The sequence below is a fragment of the Pongo abelii genome, chromosome 23, assembly GCF_028885655.2.
Source record: "Pongo abelii isolate AG06213 chromosome 23, NHGRI_mPonAbe1-v2.0_pri, whole genome shotgun sequence".
NCBI classification, from domain to species: domain Eukaryota; kingdom Metazoa; phylum Chordata; class Mammalia; order Primates; family Hominidae; genus Pongo; species Pongo abelii.
Window position 1 is genome coordinate 32043183 of NC_085929.1, and position 21198 is coordinate 32064380.

At 42.2% G+C, this 21198-nt stretch overlaps 1 protein-coding gene across 6 annotated transcripts in view; it reads left to right on the forward strand.

Moving 5' to 3' along the window:
* GRK3 (G protein-coupled receptor kinase 3) overlaps positions 1-21198 on the forward strand; it is a 274428-nt gene that overhangs the window by 223315 nt on the left and 29915 nt on the right. For all 6 annotated transcript variants that reach the window (XR_010139447.1, XM_063722816.1, XM_063722815.1 and 3 more), the window contains 4 exons: positions 5575-5653; positions 7982-8112; positions 10652-10746; positions 15557-15664. Coding sequence is in view for 5 of the 6 variants with exons in the window: in XM_063722816.1 (XP_063578886.1) it covers positions 5575-5653; positions 7982-8112; positions 10652-10746; positions 15557-15664 (413 nt within the window). In the remaining variant the exon portion in view is untranslated. The remainder of the gene's footprint in view (positions 1-5574; positions 5654-7981; positions 8113-10651; positions 10747-15556; positions 15665-21198) is intronic.

Sequence of the window (21198 nt, forward strand, 5' to 3'; positions counted from 1 at the left end):
GACATTAACTAACTGTGTACCCCACATGTGAATGAAGCCGTAGATACTCCAGCCAGGAAGGTTTTATATTCAGTGAGAAATGTGAGAGACTTCTAGATCCCATGGCTGGATTTTAAGTAAGGTCTTCACCAAAAGGATCTGAAAAAAACAAATTTTTAGTGGCTAATGAAAGAATCCCTTTGAACTGCTGAGCAAGTAACCTGAGACCCAGAGAGGTTAATTTCCTACCCCAAATCTCTAGACTTTTTGGCCAGTGCTCCTTTTATCATCACTTTATAGGCTGTATGTTTTTTCGTTTGTCACCTGTATTTATTGTATTATGGTTTATATTATTCTATCATTAAAGTGTTTCTAGAAGAGGTATTTGCTGTTGAAGCAAAAGAATAGCATAATGTAGCTAAGTTACAACAGTGCTCCTTTTATCATCACTTTAAAGGCTGTATGTTTTTTCGTTTGTCACCTGTATTTATTGTATTATGGTTTATATTATTCTATCATTAAAGTGTTTCTAGAAGAGATATTTGCTGTTGAAGCAAAAGAATAGCATAATGTAGCTAAGTTACAACAAATGGAAACCCATAGCCATAAATAATTTCTAATTATGTGTCTTGACCTCACACTGTATGGGCATTAAGGATTTCAAATAAGAGTTGCTTTGTGTGTGTGACCAAGTTTTTAACTGATGAGAATGGAAACCAAGCATCCCGCATACTCTGTTGGAATCAGTGTGAATGGCATTGGCTTTTAATTTCTATTGGAAATATCTGTATCCTAAATTTCAAACGTGGATGTGAGTACTGGATGAAGATTTTAAGTGGTTATTAAAATATTAATTTTCAGTGAGTTATCTCAAAGCCTTGGATATTTATTCTCAAGAAAGCCTATAGAAAATAAATGTTTTAATGTTGGAAAAACATAAGTATAGTTTTCATGTAGTATTTTTATATTGATTTGACTCAGGTGAGAGGAGATGTGGTTAAGTGGTTGTGTAGTTTCTCACTGGTGTAACCCTGAAAGAGTAAATTAAAAAATTAGGGTTATTTTGGGCTAGTTACTTTGAACTAATTTAAAAGAATTATTTGTATTTTATTTAGATATCAAAACTGTATGGTATTTTTAAAATTTATAAATGCCTAATTTAACCAAAATAATTATAGTAAAGTTATTTGGAATTGTTTTTGCTAATCAAGGGATACTTTCTACAGTTTTTAGTAAAACTTAGTTGAAAATACCCTCACTAGGCAAAGCTTTTGATCAGCCTGTATCGGCAGGCTTTCCCGTATTGTGGATATGTAACTGAAATGCATTCACTCACCACAGTTTTCTTTTTACTGGAAGGTTGTTTTTTTGTTTTGTTTTTTTTGTTTTTTTAAATCTCAACTTGAGTATTCCTACCCATCTCCCCAAAAGACAGTAGGAAGTACTGTTCCCAGTTTTCTTCTGTAATTCTCAGATGGCAAAAAAGGAAATATGCATGTTAGAGAACCAGCATAAGCATGTCCACAGCTGTGAAGAGCAGTCAGCAATTCATCCAGTCAATCATTTAAGTTCCTCAGAAGCGTGACTCATTTATTCCTTGAACCGCAGTTGAGCATTTAGGTTGAACCAGGCACTCTGCGGCAAGCTGGGACTGTGGTCCCAGTTCTTAGTTCTCATAGAGCTGCATGGAAAGGGAAAAGATGTATTATTCAAATGATGACGGAAATGTATGGACAATTGGGACCTGTGGCAAGAGCTATGGAAGACAGGCACACAGTGCTCGGAAGGCCCTTCGCAGGGTGGAGATGGGGTCAACGAATGCCCTTCTGAAGTTGGGGATTACCTGGGGAGGAGCCAGTGCACGTCTGAGCCCAGGCACATGAGGTTGGGGGAATCAGAGGAGGGGCCAGGGTCTGCGATGGTGGGGGGAGTCGTGCAAGACAAAGCTGGAGAGAGACATGAAGGCCAGGCCAGACCGTGAAGAGCATCGCAGGCCGATCTTGAGGAGCCTAAATGATCTAACTGCAGTTAGAAACCAAGTGTTTTAACTAGAGAGAGACCATAATCAGCCTTGCAGTTCACAAAGATTGCTCCGACTGCGGTGTGGAGGATTTTCTTCAACAACGACTTCATGGTCCTGTTTTATCAGTTTTTTTTATGGCAAGTTCCTGCAAAATGTAAGCTATTTTGTTCACTTTTAGTAGGAAATCAAAGAAGACAGTTCCTTTCTCAAGAGTTTTACTTAATGATCTACTTCTAAAAATCCACTTTTATTCTGACTTGTAATCAAGGCAGGCCCTCTTATCCATAATTATCCTTGGAACTATATCCCACCCTTCATTAAATTGCCACTGATTTTCTCATATTGGTCAGTATTCGGTTGTGTCCTGAACTCCACATGAAACCCATTATAGTGTCTGTTCAGCACCCCGAGAGGTGAGGGTTGCAGTAACTGATTTCTGTAGAGATAACCACATCTGATTCCTTCACCTGTGTGTTTATTTTACATTGAGTCAAAGATAAATATAGTTGGACATTAGTTAAAGCATTTATTTGGTAATTAAAACAGCATTTATTTGGTAATGACTAGACAGTAAGAGAAATAGTGGAGCTCCATTCTGACTTGTGCAGAGGTGACCGGATGTTTTAAAGGGACAGTGGCCCGTGGAGTGCAATGCGGGCTGGAGCAGAGTCAAGGACGTGAAGAATTTTACAATGCAGGAAGGGGCATGGTCCATATGGGACCCATGTGGGTTTGCTAACTGGGACTTATCCAATTTAGACTCCTACCCTCCCATGGAGGCTGGGAGATAGGGGCTCTATCTTTGAGTGTTGGCTGGAACAAATAAAAATTCTTTGGGAAGCCTTGATTTCTCTGAGGCAGTCATTTTAAGGGGGACTGAGCCTCCTAGGGATGTGGTCTTGAACTGTTAGCTTTAACAATGCAAATTCTGTTTACAGATTCTGTTGAAATTTGAACATTTTCTTTGGAATTTAATAATTTTTTGTGTTCGTTAAGAAACAGGATGTAGACAATCTAGGCCATTTTAAAAACTGAATCAGTTTAGTGACAAGTATACACTTTATATAAAGAATCTAAGTGGATTTCATAGATAAAATAGATCTAAATAGAGCTAATAGATCTAGCATAGCACTGATGAATTTTCATAAGGGAATATACGCACCCAGATCAAGAGACGGAGAGTTACCAGTATTCTAGAAATCTCTTTGTGCCTCTCTCAGTCACTAACCCTGTGCCCAACTTAACTACTATCCAGATTTCTAACAGCATATTTTAGCTTTGCAAATTGTGTTTGAACTTTATAAATGTGCTCTTCTGTGTTTGGCTTCTCTCACTCCATGTTGCTTACAAGATTCATCTGTGGTGTTGCCCACGGCAGTAACTCCCTCCTGTAGCTGTGCAGCAGAGGTCAGAAAGCCAGGTGTGGCTCAGGCCAAGTCTAGCTTGTTGGCCTTATTTTGTAGAGCCCATTACCTAAGAATGGTTTTTACATTTTTAAAGGATTGTAAAGAAAATAAGCAAAGAATAATAGATGACAGAGATTGTATGTGGCCTGCAAGGCCTAAAATATTTACTTTTTAGCCCTTTGCAGAAAACATTTGCTGATCCGTGATCTATATAGTATTCTAGTGTATAAATATACCATACTATCCATTCTACTGTTGGTAGACATTGGGGTTATTTCCTGGCTTGTGCTATTTTGAATGATGCTGTTTTGAATATTCTTGTCCAGGTATCTTGGTGCACATAAGTGCAGATTGCTATTAGATGTCTACCTGGGAGTGAAATCACTAAGTCAGAAAGTTTGCAAGTGACACTTAGCCTTGGTAGATACCACCAAATGGGTTGCTAAAGTGGCTGCACCATTCAGTGTACACTTCCAGCGGCCATATATGAAAGTTCATTCACTCTATATCTTCCCAGCACTCAGTATCGTCACTGTTTTTCTTTTTAGCTGTTCTCGTGGGTTTAGTGATGGCATATTGTGGTTTTAATTTGCGTTACCTTGGAGACATTGAGGTTGAGCATCTGTTCATTAGTTTGGGGGCTATGTGGTAACCTCTTATGTGAAGTGCCTTTTTTTTTTTTTTTTTTGGCCATTTTTCTGGGGGTTGGTTGACTTTTTTAAGTTGATTTTTTAAAGTTCTTTATATACTCTAGATATGAGTCCTTTGTGTACTTATGGGTTGCATATATCTTCTCCCATCCTGTGGCTTGTCTTTTTACTCTCTTAATGGTGTCCTCTGATGAATAGAAGTTCTTAATTTTATTTTAGTCTAATTAACATTTTTATTGTTACTGCCTTTTTTGGCCTAAGAAATCTTTACTTACCCTAAGATCATGAAGATATTCTCTTTTGTTTTCTTCTGGAAGCTTTATTGTTTTATCTTTTACACTTAGATCTACATCAGCTGGAAATGGCTGTAGCGTATGGTGTGAGGCAGGGGTCAAGGTTCATATTTTATTGTACAGATATTCAGTTGCTCCAGCACCACTGATTGAACAGACCATCCTTTCCCCAGGCCCTGTCGTGTCACCTTAATAAAAAATCAAGTGACCATTTATGTGTGGGTCTATTTGGGATTCCCTTTTCCATTTCATTGGTCTACTTGTCTGTCCTTGGGCTAATACCACACTGTCTAATATCTAATAAGCACTGTCTGCTTTCTAATAAGTCTTGATATCTGGTCCTGTAAGTTTTCCAGCTTTGTTTGTATTCAAGAATATTGGAACTTTTCTTGACTGTTTATATTTACATATGTTTTAGAATCCAACTTGTCAATTTTCATTTCAATTAAGATTGCATGGCATCTATAGCTTAATTAGGGGAACACTGAAATCTTTACAATTGAGTTATTCAATCCTTGGTCATGATAATAGTTTTCCACTTTCAAAAGCTAATTTAATTCCATTTTTATTCTCAGTGTTTCAAAACAACACCACAAATAACATTCCTCCCTCCCTGACCCGTGCTATGATTCCATTAACTTCAGAAGCAGAGATTGAAATGGGTATTTGAATAGCCAGAAACAAAATGTTGACCAGCAAAAAGCCTGGCAAGATAGTGATATGTTTCTGTATCTAGCTTTTTGAAGAGGATATAATTAGGATAGAGACGTGATTGAATCCAAGCAAGAAAGGACCTTCAAGGTCATCTGCTCCAATTATTAATGTTGTGTCTCTATGAATTTTATTATGTAACCAGCTCCATTTTACTGTGACTTTAAAAATTACCATGTAGGTGTTCGTGCTCAATGCATGGGGTGGCAGCTTGGATAAAAACCCACAGCATATATTGTATATTACAAAATAGCAAGAAGAGAGACTTTTGAAGGTTCTCACCACAAAGAAGTGATAATGTGTGAAGTGATGGATACACTAACTACCCTGATTTGATCATTATACAACATAGATATGTGTCAAAACATCAAACTGTACACCATAAATATGTACAATTGCAATGTGTCAATTAAAAAAAGTAATTTTAAAAATATGTAGCATGGTGTTTGGTGGTAGATGTGCTTTCTAGGCAGCTTTTGCTCTTCTTATAAATTTTTATTGTTTCACTCTAGGACTGTCCCTTCATTGTATGTATGACCTATGCCTTCCATACCCCAGATAAACTCTGCTTCATCCTGGATCTGATGAACGGTAAGCAAAACTTGGAAAGTCTGAATGCCTTGAAAGACTTCGCCATGATGTTAAATCTTAGCATGCATTAATCTAGGCAGACTGGCAATGTGGGTCTTTCGGGTAATTAGGTTCCCCCTGAAGTTTGAGGAAACCTTTTACCCTTTAATCTTCACTGAAAATTCATTTTTCAATGTTGACTGCAACGTCCTTCTGGGCCTCCCAGTCTCTTCCCAAGAAAAGATTCTAGAAAAGATTCTCATGAAATACTTACAGTGAAACTTGATTTTCTGGAATGCAGCTGGCCTAGATCTTTAATTAGCTTATTTCCTGGCCCTCAACTTTTAGGAATGAAATACCTCATAAGAATATAGGCCAAAGATAGAAATGTATTTAAAAACCAACTTTGAAGGACTGACTTTGGGCCAAGTACAGATTTTAGCCCAATCTTCTGCACCTTCTAAATCTGCACTACTGTACATTGATCTTTTAAACTGTGGATGATGACTTTGAAAATGCTGGAAAACGTTCAGCTAGAAAAGGAGCTTTCTGATACTAGAAGGTGTCATGGTATATATCTAAAGTATTTTTAGTAACAAGAACTGAAATAAAGCCTACAATTCACAACTCACATGCCTAGTTTTTTTTTTTTTTTTTTTTTTTAAGTTCACTTGAAGTTTTATTATGTTCCGAGTGTTTGATTTAAAACCAGATCTGGCTGGGCATGGTGGCTGATGCCTGTAATCCCAGCACTTTGGGAGGCCGAGGCAGGTGGATCAACGAGGTCAGGAGATTGAGACCATCCTGGCTAACACTGTGAAACCCCGTCCCTACTAAAAATACAAAAAAATTAGCCGGGGGTGGTGGTGGGCGCCTATAGTCCCAGCTACTCAGGAGGCTGAGGCAGGAGAATGGTGTGAACCCAGGAGGCGGAGCTTGCAGTGAGCCAAGATCACACCACTGCACTCCAGCCTGGGTGACAGAGCAAGACTCCGTCTCAAAAAAAACAAAACAAAACAAAACAAACAAAAAAAACCACAGATCTACCCCAAAACAGGAAGGCAGGAAGGAATTTCACAGCATAATAATGAGCAAAAGAAGCCAAACACAGCAGCATCTACCCTAGGTGACCCTGCTTATGTGACTGCCAAAACAGGCAAAACTAATGGATGGGGAGAGAGGGCTGAAGAGTGGCTTTTGTGTGAGTGGGGCTGGGGGGTAAGGTCTTGACTGAAAGGGCATAGTGGTAGGGGAGCTTTTGGGATGCTGAGCATCTTTTCCATCTTGATGTGGTGGTGGTTTTACAGGAATATGTGTATGGAGAGAGAAATACGTTTGCGAAAGCAAGGGTAATAAAGTTGGACACACACTCATTTTTATAAATCAATAGAGGCTTTTCCCTTGTGTTTTATAAAATCATTCCCTTACCCTGTTGACAGCATTCTCTGTCTCTGTAATTTGAGGCCATCTGATAATTTCCTTTCTCCGCGTTTTATTATGAAAAATTTCAAGCAGATAGCAACATTGAAAGAATTTTCCTGGGGACACCCACCACCTGGATTTTTTATCAGTTAAAATTTTACTATATGTGCTTTGTCAAATATCTGTCTGTATGATCAGTTTGTTGTTGTTATTGTTGTTGTTGTTGTTGTTTTTTGAGACAGAATCTCTGTCGCCCAGGCTGGAGTGCAGTGGCACGATCTTGGCTCACTGCAGTCTCCGCCTTTCAGGTTCAAGAAATTCTCCTGCCTCAGCCTCCCGAGTAGCTGGGATTACAGGCATGCGCCACCATGCCCAGCTAATTTTTGTATTTTTAGTAGAGACAGGGTTTCACCATGTTGACCAGGCTGGTCTTGAACTCCTGACCTCAAGTGATCCACCCACCTCGGCCTCCCAAAGTGCTGGGATTACAGGCATGAGCCACTGTGCCCAGCCTAGTTTTTTTTGTTTGTTTTTTTGGTTTTTTTGTCTATCCATAGAGCCAGTTGCTAAGTCGTCTGTTGGATCACTCCATGGGTTGATTAATTTACTAGGATTTAGTTAATCAAAGCAGGTTAGGTAGTCCCACCTCGTGATAGCAGAACTAGAAGCTGAGCTGCCAGCCTGAGAATGGTGGCTTGGTTTTGGCTGTCTTGTGCTTCCTGTCATTGCATTTAAATCTTCCCAATGTTTAAGTTTTCTCTATAACATTTAAGTTGTTGCTAAACTACAGGAATGAAACATAGGTATATAGACCAAGCAGAAGCATAATTTCCCTTTTTCTGCTGAGTCCTGACTATTTAGGATGACAACGATTTTTGTTTCCTTTAAATTAACATGCTTTGAATTAAATTCTGAATCTGATTCCAGGGGGCGATTTGCACTACCACCTTTCACAACACGGCGTGTTCTCTGAGAAGGAGATGCGGTTTTATGCCACTGAAATCATTCTGGGTCTGGAACACATGCACAATCGGTTTGTTGTCTACAGAGATTTGAAGGTGAGGACGGTTGACAAACTCATTCTGCATAGTAGGTATTGTGTGAATGGTCCTCTAGAAGTCCCCTTCTATTTCATAGAGTCCTGTCATTTTCCTCATAGCCCTCATCTCAGCCCTGATGAAGTCATTAGCTATATGACATTTTATGTCCTCTAGACCAGACTCTGCGGGGACGGAGCGCATGTCTGTCCCTGTCATTATTATAACCCTGGTGCCTACTACAGTGCCTGCTGCAGCACATATACTAAGCCAAATATTTTAGTTGATTAGTTAATGAAAAGCAATTTAGGCCAGGCACGGAGGCTCATGCCTGTAATCCCAGCACTTTGGGAGGTCAAGCAGGGCGGATTACAAGGTCAGGAGATCAAGGCCATCCTGGCTAACACGGTGAAACCCCATCTCTACTAAAAATACAAAAAATTAGCCGGGCGTGGTGGCGGGCGCCTGTAGTCCCAGCTACTCAGGAGGCTGAGGCAGGAGAATGGCGTGAACCTGGGAGGCAGAGCTTGCAGTGAGCTGAGATTGCACCACTGCACTCCAGCCTGGACAACAGAGCAAGACTCTGTCTCAAAAAAAAAAAAGAAAAAAAAAAGAAAAAAAGAAAAGCAGTTTAGGATCCCTTTTGGTGTCACTCATTTCATAATTAATTATAATTCAGCTAATGTTCACTAAGCAACTGATTTGGTCGTGGCTCTGTAAAGGGCTGGAAATGTACAATGATGGATAAGCAAAGAACATATATTTTATGGGGCTTAGAAGCTGGTGAGTGAAGACATAGAATGGCCAAGTCATAACTCCTCTGAGGCAAGGTCTATCAGTGAATAGTGGATGCCGACCAGCCTGCGGAATTTCTCCCAAAGGCCACCCTCAGAGCTTTACATTGTTTTGAGATTGCCTTAAAAATCACTGATAGAGTTTTAGATCCTTGCACTATGTAACCTCCAACTGCTGTGCCTGAGTTTGTGTTCTTGTCCTCTGTGAGAGCTCACTTGCCTTGAAAGCAATGATATAGGAGTATTCTGAGTTTCTCCATTCCAGAACGCGGTGCTTGGTCCTGGGTTTTACATGTGGGAAGGAGATAGAAGCTGGCTCAGGGTGTCCATGGTGACACTCACCTAGTTGTATGGCCAACAGCCTGCAGGCAGGCATGGAGAGAAAGGGACCTTGATGAATTAGTGATTGCGCAAGCATAGAATTGCGTAAATTGTAATAAGAAAAATGATGGGACTGACAATTTGCCAATAGGCGAGAAGATTCCAGGAGAATGTGTTTGCCTCTCATTTCAGATGCCTTCTTGAATGAACCCACAGTGGCCAACTGAAATGTACAGATTATGTTCCTTCCTCTAGGGAGCTGAGATGCTGTGATTGGCTTTTGAAGATTACATTCTAAAATATTATAAAAATTGTATTTTATTTCCAAGAATGTTATTTTTTTTTTACAAAATACTTTGTGAATTTTAAACCTTTCTGTAAGGTTACAGAATTATTATTATTCTCTTAGTTTTCCTATAAGCATAAAGAAGAAAAATGTATTTTTATTGAATTAGAAATAACTAGACAATAGTTGGCCCTTGACATTTTATTTCCTTATGCGAGCTTTGCAAAAGAACAAAACACATGCTGAAGGCCCGTGAAGCGCTATTGTAATACATTCTAATTTAAATCAGTAACTGGTTTCTAACCATCTTTATGCTTTATTTTTATTTTCTAAGCTATTTGGAAGGCAGTGGTATTATTTAATTTCTATTCAAACTTAATTCTAGTCACTCATGATTATTCATGCTTCAGTTTTATAATAGCATGCCATTTATTTTTATTTCAAGCAAAACAATAGTTGATTGCCAGCAGAAAAATATTAAGATGACTATAATTCAATGTATATCCGAGAAACTAGATTTGTTTTTCATGATTATGATGACTAAATCTAATCTTCATGGATACATTTCATCAGAGTTGTGGTCAAAATTATATTTGGTCATTTGGTAGGGCCCTATGTTAATGATGTACTAATAAGCAGAAATGGCACTTATTGGGATTAGTGTGGCACTATGGAATATTTTGATTGCTTAGGTCAGTGTTGATACATTCTTGGAAGCTTCCTGTCTGTCCCGTGCTTCATGGCTTTACTCTTAGAAATCCTTGTGGTTCTCAGAAGCCCAGAAGCTGGTGGACTCACCTCCTGCCCTTGAGAGGCACGCTGTTCTGGCTGCACAGCAGTCCTTGGTACAGTGGAAAGGAAATGCTTTTAATGCTGATGAACTGTGTTCCCAACATTCCTGTGTTACCTGCCCCATGTTTCATTTTCTAATGAGTAGAACCCTTCTCCTCTATCATTACCACTTTGCTGCTGAAGTTAACATGAAAAATATTATTCTCAGTATCATGCCCTCCTTCGATGTGATGGGCTAAAGCTATAATTTGTGTTTAGGAACAAACTATGATAAAATAGTAAGATATCAAGTGTCTGCACTCAAAGTTCTCAAAGCCTGCATGGCATTTGGGGCACTCTTATTAAAGATTATTCTCTTTCTGTTTAGCCAGCAAATATTCTCTTGGATGAACATGGACACGCAAGGATATCAGATCTTGGTCTTGCCTGCGATTTTTCCAAAAAGAAGCCTCATGCGAGCGTGTAAGTAGTGCATCAACTTCAGTTCGCCATCATTTCTCTCCTGCCCTTTCAAAGGCGTGGCCATTTGTCACCCCATTTCTCTTGCCAGTGGTGATTTTCAATATGTCAGGAAGATCCAACATCACAGGTTGTGGGAAAGGAGATAAGAACAGGATGCCTTCCTCACTGTCTGCGGAGAGCAGGAATTAACCCACAGTGGAGTTGAACCTGCTCAGGGACCAGGGTGGCCTCTCAGAAACAGTCAGGACCTCAGCAAGAAACCAGAATACATGCTACCTGTGTGACCCTAAAAGTCAGTCAGTTACTGATAGTCTGTCAGTAATGGTAGTGATAAACCCCTCAAAGTTGTCCTAAGGATAAGTCAAAGAGACTGTGCCTAGAAAGGCACCGGGGCAGCTGCGTGGATGTGGTCAAGGGAGGCCCTCGGGGCCAAGTTTCTGTCTTCATCTACTTTTCCTTCTTTTTCAAAAAGGCTTTTCTTCTTTTTTTTTTTTCCCCTGAAGAGAAATTAGGAATATTTCTTTCTCTCTTTTTTAATTAAAGAAACAAATCATCTGCTTGCAGTTTAGGCTTTCACTGCAGGCAATATTGTTAGACTTGGGTCTTGCACCAGGTCCTCTATGTGATCACCCAGAGGGAACTCCTGAGGCCACAGCTCTCAGCCAGCACCTGACACCTCGGGGACACCAGACTGCTTCTGGGTGTGGCCCTGCTTGATCAGTGCAAGTTGGCCCTGACCCGGGGACTTCTCTCTGTACTCGGGGTTGTTAAAAAGACAGCAGGACTAGGACAGTTCCCCCGGGTCTCTGCAGAAATACCATGGAACGTGCACTGGTTTTCATTTCTGTTTCTTTGGTAGGTGATGATCTGGGTGGAAAGTATGAACACATGTACAGTTTGTGGAAAAGCAGACAACTTTTGCTTTATTTTGTCTTTTTGAATGTCTCCTCCTTAGCACTGAATCTTTTAAAATTACATTTTATTGACATCTTAAGCTAACATTCATCTCTGTGTTGACTGGTCTTGAAAAAAAACTCCCAGTGGTCTCATTTCATGCATCTGTGCAGGAAATAAACCATAGATCCTTCTCTTTGTGTAACTAGAAGTAAAGTGGTTCTGAACTGCAATACTTTATGAAGGACTGCATTAAATCAAAATTGCCTTTTAAAGCTCTTATCAAATGTTAATAGTGAATAGCACCGTTTCTGTAAACATATTTCTCTTTTTCTACAGAATCTGGGATATGGTGATAAAAGCATTAGCATTTTGCTAGCACTTTACACTTATTAGGCCAGAACCTGTGGTCGTATAAGCTTCTCTCAGGGAGTTCATCAGATTCTTTTAAGGGAGTCATTTGAATTTTTAATGCCACAGCTATTTGGTATGCTAATTTTTTCAGTTTAGTATAGTCATAACTAAATATGAATCCAAGAGTTCATAAGAAATAATCTTCCGGAGGAATTAACTTTCAGATATGGGGTTATTTATTTCCTAGCAGGACCTAGTCCACTTTTTGCTATAATTCACATGTCAGCTCTGAACTGTGGGCTGTTCTTTTGCCTGCTGTGCACAATATTTGAACAGCATCTGTAAAGAGGTAGCACTGAGAAGGTTGGTTTCCATGTTTAAATAATGATCAGGAGGCTACTACTTTAAAAAGGTAAACATACAACAAAATTTTATATTTTTTATTTTTTTGAGACAGGGTCTTGCTCTGTCTCCAAGGCTGGAGTACAGTGGCGTGATCATGGCTCACTGCAGCCTCCCCTTCCCGGGCCCGAGTGATCCTTCCACCTCAGCCTCCCAGGTAGCTGGGACCACAGTCATGTGCCCCTACATTCAGCTAATGTAAAAAGAAATATTTTTTAAAGACGGGGTCTCCCTATGTTACCCAATCTGGTCTCTAACTCCTGGACTTAAGCAACCCTCCCGCTTTGGCCTCCCAAAGTGCTGGGATTACAGGTGTGAGCCACTGTGTCCTGTCAAAATCCTGTATTTTTAAATAAAGGAGGCATTTTGTGGCTAGGAATAAAGGCTCTGGAGCCAACAGATCTGGGTTTGGGTTCCTCTTCCTAGTTGTGTCAGCCTCATTTTTCCCTTCTGTGAGGAGGAGAGGACAATGATATTTATCTCCTGTGATAGTTGTGAGGGTTAAGTTAACTAAATAATTCCGCAAGTCTTTATTTAACATTTGCTGTGTGCCAGCTGCTGGCGATGCCACGGTAAGACAGAGCTGACCTCAGACCTCCTCGAACGAGCAGCCCTGAGAACTGTGTCCCCTAAGTGACCAGCATATGGAGTAGTGGCGGTACCAGCAGCATTCACTGTGTCACTCACTGAATATCCAGCTGTCCCAGGCATGCATATGTCATCTTCACGGAAACCCCATGTATTATAGGTGTCACTATCCAATTTTTGTGGTATGGAAATTGAGGTTCAGAGAAAGTAAGTAACTTGAACCAGATCACATGGCTGGTATGCCGTGGGGCTAGAATTATAATCCAGTTCTGTCTGATTCCAAAGCCTGTACTCTTTACGCTGTGTGGATGAACTCCCTGAGGCTTTGGCATGATCTATTTAGTACAAGACTGCAGATTTTTAGCCACAATTTCACCCTGAACTTGGTTTCTCAGATCTTTTCAAAGCTGTAGATGTGATTCTTAGATTTCATCTAGCGGCTGGCCCATCTCCAGAGTAGTATTGTAGTTGAGGTTTTTGATTTGAGCTTAGACTTAGTCCATTTAACGAAAGAATCGCAAATTATTGTAAACTAGAAGTTAACTGTGAAGTAGCCATGAAAAATCACAGGAAAACTTCTGGAGCTGAGCAGATTGTCAGTGACTAATTTGAGTACTAGCCTATTTTATCTAAGAACACAAAGCTGTGTCTCATGTCACAGTGTCTTAAAACGTCCAAGTGTTCGTTCAGTATTAATAGTAGTACAGATCTTTAGCAGAATGCGTCAGGAAGCATTAGCAGCTGCCTTAGGCAGAATCAGAAAACCTCAGCAGCAGGCAGTCCAAGGTTGAGTTTTCCTTGTATCTGGTATAAGCATGGGGGACTGGTCTGCATTCATTTATCTTATTTATCCTGTAGATACCTATTGTAGTTATCTTTCCATTCCAGAACTGTGACTTGATCCTGATAAGTACAGGTTACAAAGTCACCGAAAAGGACTTTCCAGGCAACCCTGAAATTAAACCTTCCCAGAAAATGGCTTGGATGCCCCTCATAGAAATCTCCAATGCTCTCACGGTGTGGCCTGATGACCTTACACTGTCAAACTTTAGGTTCGGGCTGATTGAGCTTTCCAGAATGCTGGATTTGCCCTGATGGACTAATGCCCATTTTCACTGTTGGATAAAACTCTCAAATACACCTCTTAGAGAGTACCGGACCCACTGATGACCCAGGCTCATTAGTGATCCAGGATAATTTATTCTGAGTAGATTCTCACTGTTGCTGAGCATAAGCAAGTTAAAAATTCTTTTTTTTTTTTTTTTTTTTTTTCCTGAGATGGAGTTTCACTCTTGTTGCCCAGGCTGGAGTGCAATGGCACGATCTCGGCTCACCACAGCCTCTGCCTCCCAAGTTCAAGTGATTCTCCTGCCTCAGCCTCCCGAGTAACTGGGATTACAGGCATGCGCCACCACGCCTGGCTAATTTTGTATTTTTAGTAGAGACGAGGTTTCTCCATGTTGGTCAGGCTGGTCTCAAACTCCTGACCTCAGGTGATCCGCCTGCCTTGGCCTCCCAAGCTGCTGGGATTACAGGCATGAGTCAGCGCACACGGCCTAAAAATTCTTATACTAAGATAAGCACAGAGATGCAAAGCCCCAACACGATTCCAGTGGCTGCTGTATGTGGCCCCATGACGTTTGTGCAGTGCTCACAGCAACCCTGAGAAGTAGAGATGTCATTTGATTACCCATTTTACTGATGAAGAAAATTAATTGTGGATGAAAAGGTTGTAGGGCATACAACCTTTTGCCAGAGCCCTGTCAGGCTGCATCTTGGAAAGTTCCCCACCGGCTGCCTCGCGTGCTTCCTGCTGCAGCCGGGCAAGCTTAGCCCTTCAAGGAGGGGTGGAGAGTGCTAGAGCGGGAAGGGCTTTCGAATTGCAGACAGTGCAGATTACATATAAAATGGTTGTCCTCCTAAGTGATTTTTCTCAACTTCCTGAAAATCATCTTCACATTTGCTTAGTGCTGAGTCCTTTGACCTTTTGCAGCTTTTGAAACCTGACACGTGATTTCTCCATCTTATGTACAACTGGGCTCATGTTCCTCCTTCTTCCCCATCCCCCTGGGGTCTGTTGCTGACCATGACCAAGCTGATGCCCCTGTGAGCTCAGGTCCTCAGCACAATTGGTGGTACCACACAGGGGTGGACGTCTCCATGCCTTCAAGGTCTACAGTGCCGCAGTGTGGTCGCCTGTTCATCATCCATTCCCTCCTCCCTTTCCCTGCCTCCCCCAACCCCATGCACCTCCACATGAGAGCTCCTGAAATGGCAGGAGAACCTTTGCTCTTCATAGCTGGAGTAGAGAAGGACTAATGAAATCCCGAACTTACATTTTACATATTTATTTTATATGCTTATTTATGTTAATTCATACATGAGTGAAGGCAGAAAAGATCTTTTTCCCATTGGATGTTCAGTGCGTCATGTTTGCGGTGAAGCACAACTGTCCCCTCTCCTTTGTTTACAGTCGCTGCCGTCTAATGAATGACACCCGGACCTTGGGGCGCTGTTAGTGTTTTCTAAAGTGGGCATGCTCTGATAACTGTGTATACTTTCTTCTCCCTAGTGGCACCCATGGGTACATGGCTCCCGAGGTGCTGCAGAAGGGGACGGCCTATGACAGCAGTGCCGACTGGTTCTCCCTGGGCTGCATGCTTTTCAAACTTCTGAGAGGGTGAGTTGAAATGCATCCTTCTAGTGCTGTCCTCATGGCAGCAGGAGCTTGGATGAAAACTGAGAATATGTAGAAATGACTAGACACTAATCTTATTTTAAATCACACAGTGATCTTTAAGCCACGTGCTAATCTGGAAGACTCTGTCTTAGAAGAGTGAAAGCTGCTTCCCGATAAGCTGCTAGATAAAAGCTTATGGCTTTGTATTTTTATTCTATACCATGTAGGAATCAGAATTCTTTTAAACCTAAAATTAGACTGCTTCGAATTTTTTTCTTTGATAAGCCACGTTGTAGGAATAAATATTGTTTTGAAATGTAGGTAATTTAAAAAGGTAGAATGATTTTTTCCCTAGAAATTAATTATTCATCATCTTGAGGGTTTACAGAATTTTGAGTTACAAAAAAAGGATGAAAACCCAAAGTAAACCTATTTTATTTTATTTTGTTTTGTTTTTATACAAGGTCTCTCTCTGTTGCCCGGCTGCAGTGCAGTCACACAGACACGGCTCACTGTAGCCTCGACCTCCTGGGCTCAAGCAATCCTTCCACCTCAACTTCAGTCTCCTGAGTAGCTGGGACTACAGGCACACACCATCACACCCGGTTAATTTTTTTTTTTTTTTTTTTTTTTTTTTGAGATGTTGTCTCGCTCTGTCTCCCAGGCTGGAGTGCAGTGGCGCATCTCCGCTCACTGCAAGCTCCGCCTCCCGGGTTCACGCCATTCTCCTGCCTCAGCCTCCCGCGTAGCTGGGACTACAGGCTCCTGCCACCACCCCGGGCTAATTTTTTGTGTTTTTTTTAGTAGAGACGGGGTTTCACGATGTTAGCCAGGATGGTCTCGATCTCCTGACTGGGTGATCCGCCTGCCTCGGCCTCCCAAAGTGCTGGGATTACAGGTGTGAGCCACTGTGCCTGGCCTACACCCGGCTAATTTTAATGTTTTTAGAGATGAGGTCTTGCCATGTTGCCCAGGCTGGTCTCGAACTCCTGGCCTCAAGCCATCCTCCCACCTCAGCCTCCCAAAGTGCTGGGATTAAAGGCCTAAGACACCACACCTAGCCGGTGAACCCATTTTAAAAAGCTTGCATTTATTGGGGAAAATGCTGAAATTAATTTGTCTTTTAAAGCTAGTAATATACTTGGCCCTTGTTCTGAACTACCAAAGATGATGAAATAAAGTAGAAAAGATTATGAGAGGAAACTACTTTCAAAATATGTTCTCATATTAAACACTTAACAATTATGTTAATGTTTCCACTAATTCTAAGACTTTTAGCCAATATCAATGGAAAACTTCAGTTAAATTTTTTTATTATTCAGACTCATAAATCATTTTACATTAAAATTTCCTAGTTAAGATTTTCCTTTTAATATTTTCATATGAACACAGTCCCGATAGTTTGCTAAATGTTGCACCTTTCCGTCGGAGAGCCTAACTGAGCACCACTGCATCTTACTACATTTAGCACATTCTGGAGAGAGGCTGAATTCCACATTCCCCCAAAACTAGGTTCTGAGCACCCTCTGTTTCGTCAGGACTCTGATAATCCAGTTGTTCTCTATTTTGCATTCACTTGTGATCTAAAATTGTATTATTACTTAGAAAGTCGGGTTCTGTTATTCCTTAATTGAATTATTATATTTGTGGAGCCTGGATGGCTTTAATTCATGTCATCAGACTAGCTGACCTAATTAGAGAGTTTATCTAAGCAAACCAGAGAAAGCCATTTCCCCTATGAGATGCTGTTCTCCCCAGTGGAGTCGCTTCTATGCATATGGAGTACATGAAGACACCCAGGAGGTCTTTATTTTGGATCTCTGCTGGAGATGTGGTTGGAGACAGACAGCCCCTACCTACAGAATTTGGAGATGATAAAAAGAAAACTCTGTGCAACAGCTGAACTGTTGAATGCAAAAATCAGCAGTAAAATCTGACAATCCCAGAAGCCTTGTATTTAGGGCTTTGTGTGCTTCTTTGTTTTGTTACTCTAGCTGTTAAAATGTCCGTGCATATAGGCTGGGGAGGATTGCTGTAACACTGCTTCATTTTTTAAAAGACTAGAGGGTTTTGTTCAATAACTCTGTCTGCTCCAACAGTGTGGTTTGTGGCTAATAAAATGAATTCAGTCTTATTTGGCTGTAATTCAGCTTTGGCATTCTGAACTGGAAGGTATTAATTCCTTTGTGAAGTCCTTGATTGGCCTTGATGGAAGCATTATGTTCAGTGGGGCTCCTGCTGAAGAGTCTTGACAGACAGGAAGACATCCTGAGGATGGCCGTGAGGCTGGGAGGGATGGATGAGATAAGTGGAGAGTGGTGAAATTGCTAGAAATGATGGCCTCCGTGGAAAGACTGAAAGAGCTGAGTGCAGAACTTAGGGGAGCGCATGGTTGGCTCCAGCTGCTGGAAGGCCGTCTTGAAGGGATCATATGCATGCTGTGTAACTCCAGAGCGATGCATTTTGAGGAGAAGAAAGATTGCAGTTTGATACAAGAATGTCCAGTCATTTAAGCTATGCAGTGAAGGAGGGTTCTGCCTCATGGATAGCAGGCTCCTTGTCACTATCTGGTGACCATCGATTGAGACTGAAATGGAAGGAATCTTTCCAGTGCTTGATAGATAGGATTAGATGAATCTCCCCCACTAGGATTTATTATCTCATGCCATTCCTTCTATTGTTTGTTCAGAAGTCACTCACAGATAGGATATAGCACTGGAGCCAAAGAGCAGGAAACATTTTTGACTTAAGTGATTTAAATTAAATGTGATAAGCATTTACTGAGTACCTGTAATGTACAAGAGACTGCTTGATGCTGTGGGGGAAGGAAAGGGGTAAGGAAGGAAAAAAGGAGAGGGAGGGAGGAAGGGAGGAAGGAGAGGGAGGGAGGAGGGAAGGAAGAAGGGAGGAAGGAGAGGGAGGAAGGAAGGAAGAAGGGAGAGAGGAAGAGAGGGAGGGAGAAAGAAAGGGAAGGAGGAAGGGAGGGAAGGAAGGAGGAAGGAAGAAGAGGGAAGAAAGAAAAGAGAAGGAAGGAAGGGAGGGAAAGAAGGAAGGAAGGAAGCCAGCCAGCCAGCCAGGAAGGGAGCCACACAAAATCCTTGAGGGATAGGCAGTCCAGGAAGAGTAGCTATTGATATACACACCGGATCAGGAGCTGGCCAAGCTGTGCTAAGTTTGACAGTAGCGATGTGCTGGGAGCACAGACATGACAGAACCAATTCCAACCTGGAAGTGTGGGGTTGACATCATGTGGGAGATGGTCTGTCGGGTAGGCTTTGAAGATAGGTAGGATGACAATACAAAGCCTGGGAGCAGGGGAAATAACAGCTTTCTATGTTTCTCAAGAGGGAGGGAGTGCTGAGGGAGAAGGCTCAGATGGTTGGGTCAGCACTGGGAGGACCTCGGATGCAGTGCTGGGAAGTTTGACCTTTATCCTCCAGGCCCCCTAGGCTGAAAGCTTTTCAGCGGAGTGGTGGCAGGTTTGGGTGGCTTTTCATTAAGATGATTCTGGAAGCAGCCTGGAGCAATGGAGGAACCGAGACAGGAGGCAGACAGAAGAATGTGAGCAAAAGGCAGTGAGCTTGTGCAGCAGCCCTGGAACCTGACAGGAGCAAATGACATGGCGGCATTGCAGAGTTAGCTTCCGTAACACTTCAGTGTTTTCGTGGGGTGTGTTTTGTTTTTGTTTTTTTATAGATGGTTGGATATGGAAGGCTAGAAGTTAAACATGCTGCAATTTAGATTCAAGATGATTGGGAGAATAACGATGTCATTACTAAAATCAGCGTCTGTAAAATTTCAGTGGTTCACATGAAACTGAAGTGTACGGAGGGCCTTTCAGGAGCAAAACCCTGTGGCGAGGCGGGCAGGAGGTGGGACCATGTGCAGGAGCCCTCACTGCCTCAGCTGTGAACAAGGGGAAATGCCACCTGTTCTACTTCCTCACAAAGTTGCATGTGGGAGAACCTCAAAAATATGCCTGTCAGCCTCCTTTGCATTTTTCCTATGTTGCAGAGAAGGGAGCCCCTGGCAGCTGTCTTTTCTCAGGCACACGGGGCCTAAGAAATCAACTGAGTGGAGGAGGAGATTGACTAGGCAGGGTCTCCGAGGCACAGGCTTGGGCACAGTCCCCTCTGCATCCTAACACTCTCCTGGGGCGCCTGTCCTCAACCCTGGGGGACACTGGGCAATGGCTGGAGGCATTCTTGGTCATCATAACTTGGGAAGGGGCTGCTACTGGCATCCCCTAAGAAGAGGCCAAGGATGCTGGTCAACATCCTATGAGGCACAAGACAGCCCCCGCAACACCCCAACAAAGAATCCTTTAGCCCTAAATGTCAACAGTGCTGAGGGTGAGGACCACTGCCCCAGAGCAAGTGCCCTTCCCTCCTCCCACAGCTGTTCAGTGAGGTTGAATCAATGGCCACCAAGGAAGAGTCTTTCTATTTTCTTTTCTTTTTTTTGAGACGAAGTCTCGCTCTGTCGCCCAGGCTGGAGTGCAGTGGCGCAATCTCGGCTCACTGCAACCTCTGCCTCACAGATTCATGCCATTCTCCTGCCTCAGCCTCCCAAGTAGCTGGGACTACAGGTGCCTGCCACCATGCCCAGCTAATTTTTTGTATTTTTAGTAGAGACGGGGTATCACCGTGTTAGCCAGGGTGGTCCCGATCTCCTGATCCCGTGATCCGCCTGCCTCGGCCTCCCAAAGTGCTGGGATTACAGGTGTGAGCCACCGCGCCTGGCCGGTCTTTGTATTTTCTATGTTTTAATCCTCCTTGCTCTGACCAACGTGTCCCCTTGCTTTGACCAACGTGCCCCCTTGCTTCTGCTGAAACACCTTTCTGCACACTTCATTTTGTCTTCATCCCCTACAAGAATACTGCAAGGCACTTGGAGAAGGAGTCTGGATGGGAGAAAGGTGTCAAGGCTTGAGAAGGCGTTTTGCGTCCCTGGACTCACAGTGATTGATTGAGCTGCTCATATGCCCTATCTTTGAGTGCTGGTCACTACTTCTATTTCAGATGACTTTGTCAGATACTTAAGAGCGTCTGTGTAGGAAGATGCATCCATGTTGCAAATCTGTGGAGCTGCCGTCATGATCTTCACCTAGATTTAAGATGTCTGTTAAGGAAATCAATTGATGTGACAGTGGCCTCGATCTTAAGCTTGTCACCGTTGATTGTCTCCCCTTGGAGTTGTCAGACATGAGGAGAGAGCCTGGGCAGTGGCCTAGGGAGAACTGAGTGCTGCTGGTGCTATTGAGTTTGTTCCAGGAGGGGAAAAAGGAAAGTTTATAAATATTTTGGCAGCTACTGGCTTAGGTTTGAAATGCACATTTAATATAACATGCCATCTTTTGGGTATTTTATTTTATTTTATTTGAGAGGGTGTCTCGCTCTGTTGCCCAGGCTGGAGTGCAGTAGTGTGATCTTGGCTCACTGCAAGCTCTGCCTCACAGGTTCACACCATTCTCCTGCCTCAGCCTCCCGAGTAGCTAGGACTACAGGCGCCCACCACCACGCCCGGCTGATTTT